Source organism: Mus caroli, chromosome 17 (genome assembly GCF_900094665.2).
Source record: "Mus caroli chromosome 17, CAROLI_EIJ_v1.1, whole genome shotgun sequence".
Lineage (NCBI taxonomy): Eukaryota > Metazoa > Chordata > Mammalia > Rodentia > Muridae > Mus > Mus caroli.
Genome location: NC_034586.1, coordinates 53,879,948 through 53,899,425, shown reverse-complemented (window position 1 = coordinate 53,899,425; position 19,478 = coordinate 53,879,948). Strand labels below are relative to the sequence as shown.

General features: G+C 47.6%; 1 protein-coding gene across 2 annotated transcripts in view; it reads right to left on the bottom strand.

Moving 5' to 3' along the window:
• Positions 1–19,478, bottom strand: part of Vav1 (vav guanine nucleotide exchange factor 1) — a 49,869-nt gene that overhangs the window by 27,146 nt on the left and 3,245 nt on the right. For both annotated transcript variants that reach the window (XM_021185850.2, XM_021185851.2), the window contains exons 2-9: positions 4,428–4,544; positions 3,916–3,974; positions 3,757–3,825; positions 3,368–3,476; positions 3,184–3,279; positions 1,648–1,716; positions 1,335–1,438; positions 600–699 (exon numbers count right to left, since the gene is read on the bottom strand). In XM_021185850.2, the coding sequence (XP_021041509.1) occupies positions 600–699; positions 1,335–1,438; positions 1,648–1,716; positions 3,184–3,279; positions 3,368–3,476; positions 3,757–3,825; positions 3,916–3,974; positions 4,428–4,544 (723 nt within the window). The remainder of the gene's footprint in view (positions 1–599; positions 700–1,334; positions 1,439–1,647; positions 1,717–3,183; positions 3,280–3,367; positions 3,477–3,756; positions 3,826–3,915; positions 3,975–4,427; positions 4,545–19,478) is intronic.

Genomic DNA, 19,478 nt, shown 5'->3' with positions numbered 1-19,478 from the left:
GGTAAAGAGGCTCGTCAAACCTGACAACTGAGTCCAGTCCCTGGTGCCCTCACAGACACACTGTGGCATGTGAACACAGAGAAAGCAGATAGATGATTGATAGATAGATAGATAGATAGATAGATAGATAGATAGATAGATAGATGTAAAAAAGGGAATGAAGAGGTGGCTATGTAGTTAAGGGCACCAGCTGCTTTTGCAGAGGACCTGGGTTCGATCCCCAGCACCCACAAGGTGGTTCACAACCATCCTTAACTTCAGTTCAAAGAGATCTGATGCCCTGTTCTGGCATCCACAGGCACTGCTCAAACGCAGTGTACAGATATATACACACAGGCAAAACTCCCACAAAAAATAAAATTAAATTAAAAAGAAAGGTGGAATGTGATAGATAGAGGAAGACACACTGTGTAGATTTTTGGCCATGCGTACGCACACATACACATGCATGCATGGACCATGGATGGGCACATACAAGCTTGCACATACCCCACACACAAAAGATTGTAAATGGCAAAATAAACCCAACTCCATCTTCCCTGTGCTCCCCAGGACGCATAAAGCAGAGGGAGGGTCCCACGAGGGTGGCACAGTCCCACCTCCAGCTTCATCTGCACATCCTCCCGTGCCGTGGCCACTTGATCCAAGTGCTTGCTGGCTGACTCCACCTGACTGCAATAACGGCCGTAAACCAGGAACCTGTGGGCCAGGGTGGGATACCACGGAAGGGTGATTGTGAAGTCAGGAATATCTAAACACCCATTCTGGCCTCATTCAGCCCAAATGCATAACCCCAGCCACCGTCTCCCCTTCTGTAACACAGGCCTGGCAACAATACCTCCCAGAGGTCTAACATAATTGTTAATGGTTGAGTGCAGAATACAGCCTGTGACCAATGGTTGTTGACTTCACAATTATTGAGCGTCAACTGTGTGCCAGCCCTTTGCTATGTACCTTATACAATGGTTTATTCAGTCCTCACTGTGTCCCTGAACATGCCAGTTCATAGATGAGAAAACAGTAGCTTCCCAGTGACACACACGGAAGTAAAAATCAAAGGAGAGCTGGGAAAGCCAGCTCTGAGGGCATGGCTCAGTGTGGTCAGGGGTGGAGGCCCACCTAGAATCCCCCAGTGAGAGGCTGGAGGTATGGTCAGGGGTGGAGGCCCTGCCTGGAATCCCCCAGTAAGGGGCTAGGGGCGTGGTCAGAGTGGAGCCCCCCCTAGAATTCCCCAAGTCCTGGATTTATTCAGCCTCTGACTCTCATCCAATGAAGAACCCTGCCCAGTAGTCTCTAATGCCTCTCAGTGTCCCACTCAGTCAGGCATGTCTCACCTCTCCTTGTACTTGATGAAGACCTGATACAGTGTTGTTGCTCCCGGGCCAGCCAGGGCATCCTTCAGTTCCTTTAAGAAGTGGGTGTGCACAGAAAACAGCTCCTACCCCAAGGGAAAAAGGGAAAACAGAGATGCGGCTGGGGCTGTAGCCTGGGCACGAACATGGACATGGACACAGACACAGGCACGGACACAGACACAGATAGAACAGAACAGCAGAGAAAGAGGTCATACACATGTCCCAGGGCAAGTGACAGTCACAGATTATCCTCTTGGAAAAGACAAAGACATCCTAGAACCTTCTAGCTCACCTCAATATTGACAAAGATGGTCTCCATGTCTTGAGGCTTAAGGAATCGCTGCAGGGGCTTCATGAAGTGCTGAGGAGATCCAAAGGAAGGTAAGACAGAAGAAGATCCTCCATCTAGGTCACCCAAAGAGACAGAAACAAGGACGAGTGGGGGAGGGGGGACACACCAACAGAAAGGGGCTAGGAAACAGATGCAGAGAGAGACAATGACAACACAGACAGAAATGGCAAGGAAGAGACAGTCGAACTGATTGAAGGACAGACAGAGTGATGGAGACATAAACAGAGATAGTTACAAAATGACACAGATACCAACATAGAAATAGAAATAGAGGCAGACACACAGAGACAGACAGACAGACACACAGACAGATGCACAGAAACACAGAAATAGAGACAGGCAAATACAAAGAATTAGAAATTGAGACAGACAGAGACAGAGCAAAAGAAGAGGAGACCTAGGCATGGTGGCACATGCCCGCCATCTCAGTGCTAGAGTGTCTGAGGCAAGGGCATCATTAGTGTAAGATCAGCCAGGCTACATAGTGAGGATGTCTCAAAAACAAAAAACAAAACAAAACAAAAAACAAACAAAAAGGAGGGATGAGGAGATGGCTCCATGCTGTTGATCTTGCAGGGTACCCAGTTCAATTCCCAACACCCATATGGTGGTTCTCGAGCTCCACAACTCCAGTTCTAGTGGATCTGGTGCCCTCCGCTAACCTCCCAAGCTGCCACATGCTCACAAGTTTCACATACATATATGCAGGTAAAACACTCACACTTAAAATAAGATTAATAAATTCAAGTGCTTAAATTAAAGAAAAACCAAGAGAAAGGGGATGTGCATTAAAAAAAATCACATTCAACTGTTCCAAATCAGAGTTATCACTAATAGCACAAAGTGGGTGCCATCAAATACCAACCAGTAGATGATAGACCAAGTATGGTTCATCTATTTGCTAGAACATTGCCCAGCAATGAGCAGGCTCCAACACACATGGAGAGACCGCAAGGATATTGTGCTAGGTGAGAGAACCAAACCCGTGAGACCATGCAGGGTGGGGCTTCTCAGCAGGAAATGTGCAGAATGGGGGAGTCCAGAGACATAAAGTGGGTGCATGGGTCCTGGCAGATGGGGAAAATGGGGAGCCTACAGATTACAGTTAAGGTATACCACGTGTCCATTGAGAACAGTAGCATGCAGTATAACTAAACAGTGGCAATGGCTGCCCACCGTTGGATTTAACAACTGACTGAGTGGGTCGTTTAGTGTATTTATCCATCTCTACTAAGCTAAATTTTTTTGGGTTTTTTGTTTTGTTTGGGTTTTTTGTTTTGTTTTGTTTTGTTTTTTAAACAATGAAGCCAGGAGTCGTGGCACATGTTTGCCATCCCAGCTCTCAGGAAGCTGAGGTAGAAAGATTATGAGTTTAAGGGCAGCCTGGGGGCTACATAGGAAGGCCTCCTAGGAGGAGGCAGGGAGGAGATGCCCCTGGCAGGACCCAGGCTGGCAGGACCCAGGGGTGTGACACACCTGCTGGATGGAGCCCAGTGTGTCTGTATACTTCTCCTCGGTCTGCTGGATCTCTCGCAGGCAGCAGCAGCGCTTATCGTACTCCGTCATCTTGGGCTGTGAGCAGAGACCATAGAGGCTGGTGAAGCTCCCTGCAGCCATCTCTACCCTTCCCACCTGCCCCGCCCTTCCCAGACCCACTCACTGGCGTGGGCACCGACTCCAAGCGCATTAGATCCTCGTAGATCTCGTCCCCCTCTGCCTCCTCATTTTCCACGCAGTCATAAAGGTCCTCATCTTCCTCTGCAGTGTCACTAGGGGACAGATTCAGGCCATGTCCCAAGCCAGAGACCCATCAGAAACTTTCAGAATGAAGAATAAGTCCACAATGCCACCCCTCCCCCCAAGTCTTGCAATGTGTCCCCCTAAACTCCAGGACAGATCTATGTTCTGTCAGACGCTGGGACAGATCTGTGTCCCTTCAGACTCCAGGACAGATTGGAGCCCTCTCAGACCACACAACAGATGCATGTCTCTCAGGCTCCAGTCTCCACTGTGTCTCACAAGCTGCACCCATCAGGTCCTAATACTCACTCAATCTGGTCTGAAAGGCCACTGTAAATATCTTCGTCGTTCAGAGCGCTGTCCTCTGTTGGGAAGGGCCTGGGGAACCAGATGGGCATAAGCAGGGCTGTGGGACAGTGGGTAGTATCTTCAAGAATGGGCCAGCCTCACTGTCTTGGCTCTACTCACATGATTCCTTTGTTCTGGGCAATGGGTGTCCATGACAGAGCAGACAGGGTGTAGATGACCTGTGATAAGGATCATAATTGCTCAAAACTCCCTTCCATACCCACTCCTCAGGCTACCAGCACCTGAAGCTATCCCTTGATGTTAGACATGCCCACCAGACTTTGAGGAGCATAACCCAGCATCTTCTATACATGCCTGCACCCCAGACAATGTCTCCCCACTATCAGGTCCACACAATCACTCAGGCAAGACAAGGCAATAACTTGTTATGCAGGAAAGATGAGGGATCAGAGGGGCAGAACCACACAGCACCAGCCAAGGTCACACAGAAAGTAGGTGAACAGACCCTTGAACTTGTTCCCCATGCCCCAAGCTCACAAGCAGGAAACTCCCTAGTAGTCTATGGGCACATGCACAGGCAGACCCTCAGGCACGCGCGCGCACTCACGCATACTAGTCAGTACTAGAAATAAATCAAAGTCCAGTCTTTGGGCACTGGGAATCCAGCTCACCTTTCCAAAGTCCTGCACATCGAAGAGGTCAAAAGCCTCAAAGAGTTCACTGCGCTTGAGGCCGAACTTCTCACAGCAAGTAGACAGGAAGGTTCGAATGTTCTTAAGACAAAGGAACTATGGGAAAGAGGAATGAGGCTGGGGATACAATATGGTGTGTGTCATACACACACATACACACGCACACACATACACACGCGCGCACACATACACACACATACACACATATAACAAGCATGCACACACATACACACACACACACACAATACATACACACACATACGCATACACACACCCAAATACACACACACACATACACACACCCAAATACACACACACACATACACACACGCACACATACACACACACATACACACACGCACACACACATACACACACACGCACACACACAGGCAAACCAGAAAACACAGATATAAAAAATAAATATATGTGTAAATAAAAACAAAATAGGGCTGGCAGGATGGCTCTTCAGCTGAAGGTGCGTGCTGTGTAAGCCTGAGTTCAAACCCCAGAACCCACACAAAGATGGACAAGGAGAAGACTCCACAAAGTTGTCCTTTCACCTCTACATGGGAGCTGTGGCGCATGCATGTACAGTCACACCCACAATAATAATGATAACTAACAAAAACTGTGCTCGCCTTGTGCTGGCCTTGAATTCACTGTGCAACCCCTGCTAGGCACTGAACTTGTATAATCCTCCTGCCTCCAGGTAATAATGAATGCTGGGATGTGTCACCCACCATACCCAGCTAGGAAATGTTATGCTTTTATTATACAGCAGCTGTGGGTGCCTACACAGGATCAAGCCAGCTGACCTTGGCATAGACTGGTAGATGTCCTAGGCCCCACCCTTGCTAAGGAGCTCTTGGCAGCACATAGGTTTGAGAGTAGGAGATTCATGCCTTGCTGAGGGTATGGTCATCAGTAGGGTTTCAGAGCTCCAGTGGGTGCCCCACACATTAGCAGCACTAACAGGGTATAATGAATTATCTAAAATGACACAAACTTGGGAGAAAGTGTGTTAGATGGGACATAGGAGAAGTGGGAGGGGTGGATGGAGGTGTAAGCATATGCCATTTTATCTATGTATAAAGGCCACAAGAAGCAGGGCTAGAGAGATGGGTCATGAGTAAGAGCACTTGTTGACCTTATAGAGGACCCTGGTTTTGTTCCTAGCACCCACATGGTGGCTCACAACCATCCATAGCCCAGTTATGGGGAACCCAATATCCTCCATGACGTCAGGCATGTTCACAATACACAGACAGACAAACACACAAGACACTCGGTCACATAAAACAAAACAGTTTTTTGTTTTTTTGTTTTTTTGTTTTTTTTTTTTTTTGCTTCTGTTTTTCTGAGACAGGGTTTCTCTGTTTAACAGCCCTGGCTATATTGGAACTTACTTTGTAGACAAGGCTGGCCTTGAACTCACAGAGATCCACCTGCCTCTGTCTCTGCCTCCCGAGTGCTGGGATTAAAGGCAGGCACCAGCATGCTTGGCTAACATTTTTTCTTTTTTTTTTCTTTTCTTTTTTTTATTAGGTATTTTCCTCATTTACATTTCCAATGCTATCCCAAAAATCCCCCATACCCTCCCCCCCACTCCCCTACCCACCCACTCCCACTTTTTGGCCCTGGCGTTCCCCTGTACTGGGGCATATAAAGTTTGCAAGTCCAATGGGCCTCTCTTTCCAGTGATGGCCGACTAGGCCATCTTTTGATACATATGCAGCTAGAGTCAAGAGCTCCAGGGTACTGGTTAGTTCATAATGTTGTTCTACCTATAGGGTTGCAGGTCCCTTTAGCTCCTTGGGTATTTTCTCTAGCTCCTCCATTGGGGGCCTTGTGTTCCATCCAATAGCTGACTGTGAGCGTCCACTCTGTGTTTGCTAGACCCCGGCGTAGTCTCACTAGAGACAGCTATATCAGGGTCCTATCAGCAAAATCTTGCTAGTGTATGCAATGACATTTTTTCAATATCAAGAATAAAATAAACCTTTTAAAAGAAAACTGGGCTGGGTTTTTTTCTTCATTTTTTATACTTCTTTTTCTTCTTAATATTAATGTTTCCTTATTCTTGAGAATTTCATTCATGTATACAATGAAAATATATTGGTGTTCACCCTGTCTACCCTCCCAAGTCTCCCTCAACATGGTCCCCTCACAAACTCATTTCCTTCTTGGTTTTTATAGCCCACTCAGTGCAGTTTGTGCCACACGCGTACACATGGGTGTGGGGTTTTCACTGGAACATGGGAATCCCACCAGTAGCCACACCCTCTGCAAAGAATGATTTCCATCCCTACAAACGGTGTGCTGTCACTAGCTCCTCAGAGAGGGTGGAGCCTAACACCATCTACCCACCAGTCCATGCTGGTGAATTGCTGCCTTGACCCACAGCTGTGGTCAATTCATGACTATGTCATGTCCAGAAGACAAGCCATTCCCAGCATCCCTCCTGGCGTTCTTTCTGCCTCCTCTTCTGAGCCATCCTTTGAGCCTTGGAGTGGGGAAAGATGTATTTCAACCATTCCAAGACTGAACTATAAACTCAATGCAATTTATACTAAAACCATTTTTTGAAAATTATTGGACTTGTCACATGATTTATTAAAATTGGATAGCAAGTCATAGAAGTATAAAAATTAAGCAAGATGTTCTGACAATTAAAAAAAATCATGTAAGACTGCTGGCCTTGCAAGATATTGAAAATTATCAGAAATCTTGTGTTTGTATGTATGTGCAGGTATGCTATGTGTGCGAGCTGAGACCAATTTGACATTGAATGTCTTCCCCAATCACTCTCCAGTTTATCCAGTCTCTCAGTGAGCCACAGCTCCCTAATTAGCCTAGGCTGTCTGGCTAACTCCCCTTCCAGTGCTGGGAATTGCAGGTATATTTCCACCTTTTATGTGAGTGCTGGGGATTCAAACCCAGTTCCTCAGATCAGCATTTGACCAACTGTGGCATCTCTTCTGTCCTGGAGAATTATCATAAATCTACAGCTATTCCAACAGTGTGATAATGGCCACCAGCCCCTATGCTGACCATCATAGGGCCCAGCTCCCAGTGTCCGTGAAGAAAATGCAGTAGTCTCTCTTGTAGCCACTCCCATGCCGAGGCAGCTTGCTGCACATGACTGAGTATTGGTGGAAGTATTGATAACTGGGCGCTGCGGCCTTGCGAGTTCTCTTTGACTTCTTGCATCACTTAACCACAGCCATGGGGTAAGGCTGCCCGATCAGTGCTGCGGAGGAGATCTGAGGTTCTGCATGGCTGAACCACCTTGAGAAGTGGATCTTCAAATGGCTTACCCAATGACCATCAAGTGCCTCATCTAACATTTGGCTGTGACCTCAAGAGAAACCTCAAGGGTGAACTGCCCCGCTAAGCCACTTCAGAATTATTGAGCCAAAGAGCCTTATCAGAATCATACTTACCAAGCTATAGAATTATTTATAAGCAGGTAAGCGGAAATAATACAAATACAGGGAGAGCTTGTCTACAGTATCTGGTAATGCAGTGATAGAGCCATTCAAAGAGCTTGACCTGGTGTGAGCCCTCAGTATCTGGAGATTATTGTCATCACAGTCATGATCACCATCATCATCACCACCGTCACCACTACCATCACTGTCACCATCAATACCATCATCACCATTATCACCTTCTCCATTCCCATCAATCACACGCATCACCATGATGTGCACAGTTCTCCACCAACCTACATGTTCCAGTGTCTAAGTCTCTACTAATAAATGCATGGTCTTGATCATACCATGTCATAACTGTCTGAAGTGACAATGGGGCCTCAGTGAACTCACCAGTCACATGAGGGGAGCCTCTAGGGACTCCCCTGTCTCCGAGTCCCATCTCATCACAGGACTGTCTCACTTCCCCTCCTGGCTTTCCACTGGGTTCTAGGAAACGAAGCTCCAGTCTGCACACTAGCCTGCACACTTTCTCCTTCGAACCATCTCTCTACAGTCCTTCTTTCTGTTTGTGAGGCAGATTCTCATACAGCCCAGGATGGCCTCAAGTTCACTGTACAGCCAAGGATAAGAAAGTATTCTTGGTTTGCTGGGCATGACAGGAGTCATCCAGGTTGGGTGGGTGCTGTGGCTGGTACCCAGGACTCTGTGCACACTGGACAAATGTTCTTCCCATTGGGGCACAGCCCCAGATTTAAACTATTTTTTTTTCAGCTATCTTGGATTGTCAGCCAAATAGAGTTCTGTCTCCATGTATACAGCCTCAGCACCATCAACTCCCCACAGACAACTGGTCCATTTGTGACAGTCATCAACCCTACAAGACACTCCACCATTACCTAAGGCCACGGGTCACTCAAGGGCTCGCTCTTCCATGTGGACCACTATTTAAAGACCTGGGGCTGGGGTGGAGCTCAAGAGAAGTTGTTATGTTGACTGAGTGGAGAGTCTCATGAGGACTTGTGGGGATTTGTAGGCAGCTAACAGCTTCCAGGGAAGGGAGAGGCATTTTCTTCAGTGTTGCAGCCACTGGTACATGACCCCTCACCCCGACTCCTGTCACAAACTCTAATTCAACTCACTGGGTCAAAAAAAAAAAAAACCCCAACAACAACACAGAAAAGACAAGGGAGTAGAGAGGCCATGATCAAAATACATATGTACACAGACCAAACTGCCAAAAAAAAAATATGCTCCAATTTCTAAGTTATTGAAGGAGGTCTGGGAGGCAACTCAATTGCTAAAGCAAGGCCCTGGGTTCAATGCTTAAACCCACGAGAATGTCCAGGGGTGCTGACACTGTCTAGTGATTCATCTCACAGAGGAGTCAAATTTGGTTTCCATCCCATATCACACACACTTGTGAGTCCAACTCAGGAGGATCCAATGCCCTCTTCTGGCCTCCTCAGGCATCTGCACCTACCCACACACACACACACACACACACAATATAATAGTAATAATAAACACATGCACAAATGCATACAAATACACACATGCACACAAATTTCACTTTACACAAGTGAAAGACAAAATGGCTAAACAAAGGACTTCTATCTGACAGGTGGGAAAACTGAGGCTTGTCACGGGGCTATCACCTGCCAGAGTCACACATGTAAAAGCAGGAGTGTGGAGAAACACACAGAACCCAGCCCCACCCCTGCTCTACCCTAGCTCCTGAACCACATTGAGCCACCACAGCTCCCTCCCCCAGGCCTCACGGGGACATAATAGGGACCAGCATATCAAAGAAATTATATACACCATTATATACACCACTCAGAAGTCCTGTGGGCCCTAGACAGGCAGACAGGGCTGGCAGACCAACACCAGAGGTGATGTCTGGCCTTAGGTCTGTGTGGCCTAAGAAAGGAAATCCCCCTCCTAACCTCAGAGAATCAGCTGAGCTTTGAGACTGCCTTCCCTCAAGTCACATGACCCTTCCAAAAGGAGTATGATTCATAACCCCTTCCACCGCTTCAGAGTAGCTAGTTAGAGAGCTGGGCTCCTTCAGAAAGCACAGTGACTGTGGTTAGACCACCAGAAGAACTTCCTGGAGCCGTAAGGCATGTGAAAAGATGATGAAGGACAGGAAGCCACTCACTGTAGGAGGCACGTGGAAGGAGAATTCTTCCTTGTTTTGTGGGGGACAACCCCTCTGCTTCCCTTATCCTCCGGGACGAAAGAAGGCCATGGCTCTAGACAAGCAACAAGGCTTTAGGCAAATCAGGAGCCAGGCACTGTGATCAAGCCGGAAGTTGGCTTTTGGTGCCTATGCCCAAAATAGAGAGAATTCTGTTCAAGGAAGTAGCAGTAAGGACAGTGGCCTTTCTTGGGGGCTGGGAGAAAGCGGTCCAGACTCAACACAAATTCTGCCTTCTGTGCTTTCCACACCCACAACCCAAAACCAGGAGATGGCCGGAAACAGGAAATGCCTGTTACCAGGCCTGGCTGGGGAAGATAGACAAGGGGTAGAGGCATGGCTCTCTGCCTTCCTTCAGCCCTGTAATCTTTCAGACTCCAGCTGGCTCACTGAGGCTTCCCAGAGAGGGTGGTCGTGCTGCTCATCCGGTCCAGAGCTTTGAATTGAGGAGCTGACGACCCAACTCTTCAGCATGAGTCTAAAGCATTCTGGGAGTCAGTCTTCCTCTTCTCTCCCTGTCACCTCACACCCCAGTACCCAGCTGAAACTGGTAAACAGGGGGACCTTGGAGAGGTCATCCTGTCTCGGGCTCTCCAACCAAAAATCAGAAATGAAATCCCAGTGTGGTGGAATATACCTGTAATCTCTGCGCTCAGGAAGAGGAGACAGAGCAAAGGATGGCTAAACTCTGAGGTAAGCATGGACTACAGAGTGAGTTCCAGGTTGTCCAGGGAACCACAGTGAGACCCTGTGTCAAAAACGGGGGTGGGAAACAGGGGTGAGGGGAGAAGATAGTGGAAGAGAGAGAAGGCAGAGGGAGGGGAGAAGAGGGTGTTGTGTAGCAATTTCCCTTAAGAAGAAACCTTCCACCTTGGAAGGAAGCTCATTAAGACATAGGATGTGCTAAGGGGAGGTGAAACATCCTAGCCTACAGAAAAGCCTGTGAAGCTCAGGAAACAACAGGAGATATGTAGGAAGTTCCTGAAACAGACCAGATTCCCTCTAAGCTCTGCCCTCCCCAAGCACAAGCTGTAAGGACTACTGGTGACCACTCTCAAGACAAGCTGAACTGCCCAGAAGAGGTTCAGACAGGACAAGGCTCCTAGAAGAGACAACTGTCCACCTTTCAGAGCTGCCTGAAGGCAGCTTTCCTGAGTCGCCCACCATTCATGCCAGGCTTTGGTGATACAGCTATATTTGAGCCATTTATATTCCTGTTAAGTGAGCCCTGACCCACATTCCTATCTGTAACCCAGTGACACTCAGTGCTTCACCAAGTTGGACTTTGGCGGGATCCTTGCTTCTCCTGGCTGTTGGCCCTGTCTGAGACGAGTAGACACGTGTTCACATCTCCCCCAGAAGACAAAATGTTATTCATACGATAAAAGATGAGGGAATAGGAAGGGAAGGAGAGGGACAAATGTGGAGGGGTTGGAAGAAGAACAGAGAAAGAGGAGAAAAGGAAAGAAGGAGAGAGGGAGAGAAGGTGAAAGCCAGAAAGACAGAGAGAGGGAGAATCAACCTCTCCACTTTAGAACTGAGCACTAACACAAAGCCTGGCCAAAAACCCAGTCATTAGCTGACTCCGCAAGCATATATTAAGCATTTACTGTTTACCCAGCCCTGAGACCCAGTAGTGGGTGAGGAAAACATGACCCTGATGCCCCAGTGCTTATAACCTGGAGAGGTGGGGTAGATAAACAGGAGGGGCTTCCAGCACAAAGCAATCTGATTATCAATTGGTAACAGCGCTGGAGTGTATGATAGGAAGTACAGACAGCTGAGGTCCTCAGTAACAAGGACAGACAACTGGACAGCTGTGGGGTAGTGCAGGGGAAAGCAGGGCTCAGCTGGCAGCCACAGCAAGTCAGAGTGGTGATGGGCAGTGTGAGGGAGAAGGCTGGATGGGGTGACCTTCCAAGGCACAGGTGCATCCACCACTTTAAAAAGAGTCTCTAAGCTGGGCAGTGGTGGCGCACGCCTTTAATCCCAGCACTCGGGAGGCAGAGGCAGGCAGATTTCTGAGTTCGAGGCCAGCCTGGTCTACAGAGTGAGTTCCAGGACAGCCAGGGCTACACAGAGAAACCCTGTCTCCAAAAACAAAAAAAAACAAAACAAAACAAAAAAAAAAACAAAAACAAAAAACAAACAAGAGTCTCCAAACGTCTGCAGTGACACACACAAAGCTGTGCAACCTAGACTCCTGACAAGCAGCTCCACTCAAAAAATAAAAATCTCTAAGGGCTGGGATGTGACTCTGAGTGGAGCCACCGCCCTAGATTCCCTAGTGAGAGACTGGGAACGAGGTCAGAGGTGGAGCCCTGCCTAGAACCCACCAGGGAAGGGCTGTGTGTGGATACATGACTGCAGGTACCAGAGGAGGCCAGAGATGTGCACTGGAGCCCCTAAAGCTGGTTGTGAGCTGCCTGATGTGAGTGCTGGGAACTGAACTCGGGTCCTCTGCAAGAGCAGCCAGTGCTCTTAACCCCTGAGCCATCTCTTCATCCCCACTTTATTTTCTGGAGACAGAGTCTCTTTCTCAATGTGGAGTTGGCCCATTGGGCTAGGCTGGGTGGTCAGAGATTCCCCAGCAATCTTTTATCTCAACATTCCCTATACAAGGATTCCAGACAAACTCCATCATGTCTGATCAACATGGTGGCATGGCAAGTACCTTATCCTGAGCCACCTCCCGGCCCCCACGCCCCTGTTTTTAAAAGAACAGCTACTCTGGATCCTCTGGATCTGCAAGTGGACTGTTTTCAGGACCCTGCCCTCATTCCCAGGTATAAATAAATAAGTAAATAAATAAACAGGTGTCACCATGCCTTCTAGACCCTTCTATGTGGTGGGGCAGTCTGTGACAAAGCTGCATATCCTCCCAGAGACTTGAAGTCACCTGTGGTGACTTATCTCAGCTGACAGAATGAAAGTGCTGCGAAAAGAGCTGAGGGTTGATGGCTGCAAACCACCAGTCTGTAATGACCAACACAGCAGGAGCCCCTCCCCAGGGCAGCCACTCAGGTCGCTGTGCATGTGCACGGAGTCCAGAGGACAAGCTTGAAGGCTCTTCCTCAGGAGCCATTCACCTTGTGTTCTGAGACGGGGGTGGAGGTGAGGGGGTATGGGGGGGGTCTGTCTCTCTCACTGGCCTGGAGCGCAGGCATTTGCTGAGCTTTGAACTCCAGAATCCCTGTCTCTATCTCCCATGTGCTGTGATGGGTGGACAGCACCGCACCTGAGGTGGTTTTTTTTTTTTTTTAACCTGAGCGCTGAGGATTTGAACTCAGATCCTACTGCTTGAAAAGCAAGCTCTTTGCTAACTGAGCACGATTTGTTAAACTCAGATATAGCACAGCCAGATATGGGAGAAGAAATGATTACACATCTTTTCAATTCATTCATTCATTTTACAGTGTGTGTGTGTGTGTGTGCGCACGTGTACATCATTCTTGAGCCATGTGGGATCTGGGAATCAAACTCATGTGGTCAAGTTTTCTAGCAAGTGATTTTACCAACTGAGCCATCTCACTGGCTCTTCTCTCTCTCTCTCTCTCTCTCTCTCTCTCTCTCTCTGTGTGTGTGTGTGTGTGTGTGTGTGTGTGTGTGTGTGTGTGTATCACCCTCTTGAAGGCATGGATGCATGCATTTTTTTTCTTCCAGCTGTGTACCCCACACCCAGACCTGGTAGCACTGAATAATAATTGCTGAGTCAGCGAAGAGATGACAGGCTGAACAGGATCCTACTATCTGTTCCCTGCCAGGAGCAGTTTTGAAACCCCTATGGCTTTAAGAAAGATTGATTTGCATAGGAGCTGTATAGATTTCCCTCTGCTTTGGGCTATTTATTATGGGAAGAACAGGAATACGAACAGAGAAAGTGTTCTGCATAACTTATCATACTTATCAGTGGTGGCTTCATTCCCTCTCATAACCACAGATCCACCCCTTGTCCCTCGGAAGCCTTTGGTCTTTTATAAACTGCTGCTTTTAGGAGACAGAGCAGAGTGAGCTGTAGCTACTTCCTGCCCTCTTCCGTTCTTCTGCTTTCTTTTTAAATTAAATTTAGTCGTGTGTGTGTGTGTGTGTGTGTGTGTGTGTGTGTGTGTGAATGCATGTGAGTGTATTATATGACTGTGCATATGAATGTGTGTGCACTCATGTACTGTGCATGCACACATGTGTGTGTGTGAATGCATGTGAGTGTATTATATGACTGCATATGAATGTGTGTGCACTCATGTACTGTGCATGCACACATGTGTGTATGTGTGTGTGTGAATGCATGTGAGTGTATTATATGACTGTGCATATGAATGTGTGTGCACTCATGTACTGTGCATGCACACATGTGTGTACCAAAAGAGGTCAGCACTGGGTATCGTCCTTCCTTATTTGAGCTCCATCTTATTTTTATTTTAAAATCATCCTTGGCTACACATCGAATTCAAGGGCAACCTGGTCTACAAGAGATTCTGACTCAGGAATTTTTTAAAATAAATTATGGTGTACTCAGCTTTCAGGATGGCTGCTGCTATCATTATTCCCTAAACAATAGAGGGTGTGGCTCCTTCCATAGCATTTGCATTCTACCAGCTGTGGAGACTCACCTACAGATGACTTAAAAGCCAAGGGAGGCTACAAGTAGGATCTATCAAAATAGCACACCATTTTCTACAAGAGATCAAAGAATAGGCTGATGTTGGAATCCATGAAACTAGTCTCTCATGTACCGAGGGACTACATATGGCTTGTCAGAAGGTTGTGGACACTGTAGGAGAAAATACATAAGGACATTAGGTGTGGCTAAGGTGACTCTGTGGGGAAAGCACTTGCTGTGTAAAGCATGAGGACACAAGTTCGAATCCAACATAAGAACGGGGCATAGTAGTGACACTTGTAATCCCAGCACTGGGAGCGGGGCAGGGTGCAGACAGGAGGATCCCTGGGTATTACAGGCCAGGCTCAAAAAAGATGGCGGGGCTAGAGAGTTGGCAAAATGGTGAAGAGCATGTAGTGTTTCTTTAGAGGACCCAAGTTCAGGTCCCAGCAGCCACAGCCACTGGTCACTGCCGCTCCAGGCAGTGTGGTGCCTCAGGCTTTGCCTGGCTTCTGCACACCAGCGCAGTGTCCTCACAGACATGTACTCACAACTGGACACCTTAAAATATATACTTTTTAATGCAGAAGGAGAGCACTTGAGGAAGACACCCATCATCAGCCTCTGGCCTCCACAGACTTGTGCACAAGCATGGGAGCACACACAAGCACACAGACACACAAGGGGAAAGTGGATTGAGCAATGCATGAAAAGTGGGATTTCAGAGATGAGTTGAGAGACTGATGTTTGAGCAAAGGCTTGAAGGAGGTGAGAGGGCAGTCAGGTGGATCCTGACATGAGCACTGTTCCAGATGGGAAACAGCCAGCACAAAGAACCAGAGGCAGGACTGTGGTGGGCGCTTTGGAAGAAAGGCCTGTGTCTGGAATCAACCACCAGAGGAGGGTGGAGGGGTGACTGAAACAGGTGTCTGAGGAACCAAAACTAGGGCCTGTGAAACAAACCCAGTGTTTGTGATTGTCACCACAAGACCCAAATCTTGACATTTGTCCTTGAGTGGAAAGCAATGAAGGACTCAATGATTAGATTTCCAGGGAGGGTTTGTGGGCGTGGTCGGGGGTGGAACCATGCCTAGAATCCCCCAATGAGGGCCCTGAGGGAATTTCTCAGAGGTAGAACACTGGTCTAGCTCAGGAAGTTCTAAGTTCCACTGCAGCTGAGACAAAAAGAGATATAAATAGGGAACTGAGTCATGGAGATTTTTCAGTAACTTCCTGTAGTGTTTAGTGTCATCAACTTGACTGGATATGGGGTTAGATTGGAGCCAATCCTCCAGGCACACCTGTGAAAGATTATTTAAGCTCTGTACCTGCCTGTGAGGGACCATCTAGATTGGGTTAATTGAGGTGGAGAGACACACTGTAACTGTAGACCCACCATTCCATGGGTCCCGGACTGAGAGAAAAGGAAAGAGTGAGCCAGATACCAGTGTCCATCTCTCGGCTTCCTGACAGTGATGCGATCTGTGGCCAGCTGCCTCACTCCTCCCACCAGGCCTTCCCTACCATGATAGACTGGAACTTTGAGCCTGAACAAATCTTCCTCCCTGTGACCATTTGAAAAATATCTCCCATCATCTCCGGCATTTGAACATGCGGTCCTCAACTGATGGCATTGCTTGGCAAGGCTTAGGAGATGTGGGCCCGTTAGAGAAAATATGTCACTGGTGGTGGCTCACAGAGCTTGAGTTTGCTGTCTCTGCTTTCTGCTTGCTGTCCAAGGTGGGAGCTCCCAGCTCTTCCTGCCACATGACTGCCACCTTGATGGTGATGGACTCTGATCCCTGTATAACCTAAGCTCAAATGAGCTCTTCTGGAAGTTGTCTTGGCTATGATGTTTTATCGCAGCAATAGAAACGTAACTAAGACACTTCCCCAAGATCCTGCAGCTGGGATTGGAACTCAGAGCCTACCAGACCACTAACCGCACTCAGGGCCTCAAATCCCATTCCATTGAGCCCGAATTGAAATCTCAGAGATGAGATCCTGTTCACTGTGAGATATACACCAGCATCCTTGGCTCACACACTGTGGATAGCAACAGCTTCCCGGTCTTCCTGGAGACAGCAATGAGCCCAGGCACCGCCAAAGTCCCCCTCAGAGGAGCAATGTGCCTCCCCCACACTCAGCTGTACCTGGGGTTAAGACTACATGCCACGTCTGGGCCTTAGTGGGTAGAGCACTCACCTAGCATACACAAGGTCCCAGGTTCCATCCCCAGCAACATGTACACCAGGTGGCACAATTGTGTCATCCTAGCATTCAGGAAGTAGTGTCATACAGGAACGTCATCTGAACCAAACTGACGCCATCTTCATGAGCTCAGCTCTGCTCCTTACAAAAGATCATTGCAGCTGGGCCTGTAGACTGTTCCTATTCCCTCATAGGAGGAAGGTCAGAAAGGGTCATCAGACCCTGACCTGAGCATCCAGCCACTCTCCCCAAGCCACTGTGCACAACTCTGCCCTAACTGCATGTGGCCTCAGGGTCTGGGGAGGTGCTACAGTACACAGCATGGAAAGCCAAGGGCTCCATCTGCACAGTCATACCAAAGCCATCATCTATGACGGGTGCAGACCTTCTGGCTTGGCTGTTCTGGGGTCACGCTCCCGCCCATAGCTGCCTGAATTCCTAGTTGCTGTTTGCATGCACACATTCAGGGAGACTCAAAAATGACAGAACAATTCAGAAGGAGAGTATCCTCCGGGCAAGAGACCCTAGCTAAGCAAGTGTTGAGGGTTTCATTTCCACAAATCTTTCTATTTCAGTCCCACAGATGGATCATTTAACCAAACGCCTAACTATGTGGAAGGTCCTGTTGTGTTCTCAGACATCCAAACACTGTCCGATGCCCAGGGATAGCACTGTGTTCCGTCCACACTGTGCTGTGTACTAGTGTTTCCACACTGCTGTCTCGATGTTGTTCTTTCATGTGCATGCAGAGAGCAGATGTGGATGTCAGGTGTCCTGCTCTATCAGTCTCTGTCTGGTTGAGACAGGGTCTCTAACTGAACCTGGAGTTTGGCTGGCAGCACTGGGTTTGCAAGGAGGGGCTCACGGTCATGCCTGGCCTTTTAATATGTGTGCAGGTCTTTATGGTGGCACAGCAAATGCTATTATCCACGTCACTAAACCTAAGTCAATCGCTATGTTAGCTTCTACTCTCAGTTCAGACACACCAACCAAGGGCCATACCCATGACACCAGGTGCACACTCTCGTACCCACCTGCGTGGTTTCCTAGGGCTGGAGGCTTGTCAATGTGTTATACACCAATTCCTGCCTCTCCTGGAGTACTATGAGCCTCACATCCTGCCAAACCTGCCAAAACTCATCGCTTTCTCCTCAGATCCTGAGCCTCAGAGTTCCACACAGAGGACTGCACAGTCCCACAGAGGGAGCAAGCACACGTTTGTGATGTCTGAAGCCTCTGTTTCTAACCATGATGTCATCAGCCTTTTTGTGGGTCTTTGACCTCATGGGCACTGGCCAGTCTGAAGATGTTCTACTCAGATCTCCAACACCAGTGCAACCAGCTAGAAAGCCACTGCCCTGCGCACATGGATACCTGCCTGCCGCTACCTACCTCAGGACCTTTGCACAGGCAGCACCAACACACACACACACACACACACACACACACACACGGGTCACTACCCACACAAGGGTGAGCCTTCACCAAGCCCAGGTTCTGCTCTAGTCTAGTGAGATTTCCTAGACTCCTTACTCAAAAATGCCACAAAGCACTCTTTCTAAGTATAGCTTTCTTCAAAGTATGAGCCACCTCCTAAAAATGTACACCTGTCCTCATTGTCCCGTTGGTACATTTCCCTCCTTTAGAATATCGTGTGATAAGGCATGAGCATCTGTATCCCACTCCCACAGGTCCCAAAACCAAGGGCAGTCCTGAATAGTCACTGTTTGATGGATGGGTAGAGGGTAGGCGGGATAAAAGAATAAATGAATAGGAGAACGGGTGAATGAATAGATCGGTGCATGAGTAAGTGGATGGATGAGTGGATAGACAGGTAGACAGGTGGATGGGTGGATGGATGGATGGATGGATGGATGGATGGATGGATGGATGGAAGGATGGAAGGATGAAAGGATGGAAGGATGAATGGATTGACAGATAGGTCAGCCTTGGCTATGACACACAAGGGTAAGCTCATCCTTTTTTTTTGTGAGTAGTTTAGTATATTTATTTAAAACATAGTTCATTTATTTTAAAATTTTAAACTTTAATAATAAGATAACTTTCCAGATACTCATAAAAATAATAAAAAATAAAGTCCCATGATAAGCAGCATTTACTTAGTCATTCTTTAATGCTTAAAAAGTAAAACTGTGGATTTTAAAGCAGCCAATCTTATCTAAATTCCCTGACAATGAGATGAACAATGCGCTCTTCCTACAGCTGTGGTTTTCTGGAGGACAAAGGCAGAGATTTTTCTAGCAATTCTTCCAGGCTGGGATCCTTGCTATATGAATTTGATGTTATCAGTAAAGACTAAAATAACATTATTATCTGATGGTGTTACTAATCAAAATTAATAATTGCTGTCAAGGGTTTAAGACACCAATTTCCTGGCATATTGAAAGGTATAGAAATGGGAAATAGAAGATAGTGTGAAATGCTGAGAGGCGATATTTCTGACCACAGAATTCATAAGAAAACATAAACTACAACTCCAGACTTTAAATGAAGTGGGACACCCACAGGTTCTTTGCCTATATTTTAAAAAATAATCTTACTTTGATGAAGTAATTTTC